The sequence below is a fragment of the Aplysia californica genome, unplaced genomic scaffold, assembly GCF_000002075.1.
Source record: "Aplysia californica isolate F4 #8 unplaced genomic scaffold, AplCal3.0 scaffold00507, whole genome shotgun sequence".
In the NCBI taxonomy this organism is placed as follows: domain Eukaryota; kingdom Metazoa; phylum Mollusca; class Gastropoda; order Aplysiida; family Aplysiidae; genus Aplysia; species Aplysia californica.
In genome coordinates, this window is record NW_004797777.1 from 85,517 (window position 1) to 87,012 (window position 1,496).

The 1,496-nt window shown below is 45.9% G+C and overlaps 1 protein-coding gene across 1 annotated transcript in view; it reads left to right on the top strand.

Moving 5' to 3' along the window:
- The first annotated feature begins 211 nt into the window (after positions 1-211).
- LOC101852261 overlaps positions 212-1,496 on the top strand; it is a 9,832-nt gene continuing 8,547 nt past the window's right edge. Inside the window, exon 1 of the mRNA XM_013086802.2 lies at positions 212-731. Within this exon, the coding sequence (XP_012942256.2) occupies positions 212-731 (520 nt within the window). The remainder of the gene's footprint in view (positions 732-1,496) is intronic.

The following is a 1,496-nucleotide window of genomic DNA, read 5'->3' on the forward strand; positions in this document are numbered from 1 at the left end:
AAGTCAAAAAGATCTTCGCCATAGAGATCAGAATCAAACAAGACAACTTCAAATTGATTTAAGCCACGAATTTCAAAATCAAATAACGCAAAATCAAATAGATTTAAGTCTCGCATTACAAAATGAAATGAGGCAGCACCAGAATGTAGAGCAACACGAACCACGAGGAAGACCTTACCTTGACACTAACCGACCATTCCCACATGGCGAAATGCGACCTCACCACCATCGTTATAACCAGAGCGGTTTTGATGCAGAAGACGGACAAATGCGACCTAAACACCTCAGAGGGTTTGTAGCAGAAAGCAGACAAATGCGACCTCCCCATAAAGGGTTTGAGGGAGAACACGGACGAATGAGACCTACGCACCACTTTGTCCCCCACAAAGGCTTTGAGGCAGAAGACGGACAAATGCGGCCTTCCCATAAAGGCTTTGAGGCAGAAGACGGACAAATGCGGCCTCCCCACCTGCCCCACAGAGGGTATGAAGCAGAGGACGGCTACCCACTTGCCGGCCAACACGAACCTCCCCAACCTATCGAGGCCGCCGACGGGTCCTTGTGGATCCGAATCCCCAGAGCCCCGAGATCCTGTCCACTGAGCAGCCCGGCTGTCCGGCGGGCTATGACGTCAGCGAGCCCGGACGTAACGTCACCGATACGTCAACACTTTCAGCAACATCTCAGAATGTCGTCACCGGCCCCAGGAAATATCTTCCCGAATTTTCGAGGTAATTACAGTCTAGAATGCACGTATCGAATAAACACACATAACGAACACTCACTTATATAGCGAACAAGCACATAACGAAACAAGCCCTTAACAAAACACACACATAACGAAACACACTCATAACAAAACACACTCATAACAAAACACACACATAATAACAAAACACACACATAACGAAAAACGCAAATAACAAAATATGCACAAAACAAATCACGCACATAACGAAACATGCACATAACAAAACACACATATAACGAAATACGCACTTAGCAAACAGATTTTCAGATCCATAAAAGTTTTTCAAGGCATTTTAGTCTTAACATTGTAAATATGTACATAGCAAAATTCGAATATAACAAAAAGGTACCTGAGTCGCCGTGACCCTCACGATGAGCGACAAACATATGAGTATGCGTGTGTGGAGGGGTGGGGGGAGACAGACAGACAGACAGACAGACAGACAGACAGACAGACAGACAGACAGACAGACAGACAGACAGACAAACAGAGACTGGGAGAGAGAGAGAGAGGAGAGAGAGACCGAGAGTAAACACACGAGAGAGAGAGAGAGAGAGAGAGAGAGAGAGAGAGAGAGAGAGACTCCCAGGGGGCATATTATACAGATATAACAATACAATAACATGGTATGGACAGCTCAGGAAAAGTTTTAAGTCAGCTTGGCAGTCACCTTGGTGATTTGTCGGTGATCCCGATTTTTTCTCCCGGAGATCCAGATTTTTAGATTTCATCGAGCGGCAGGTCT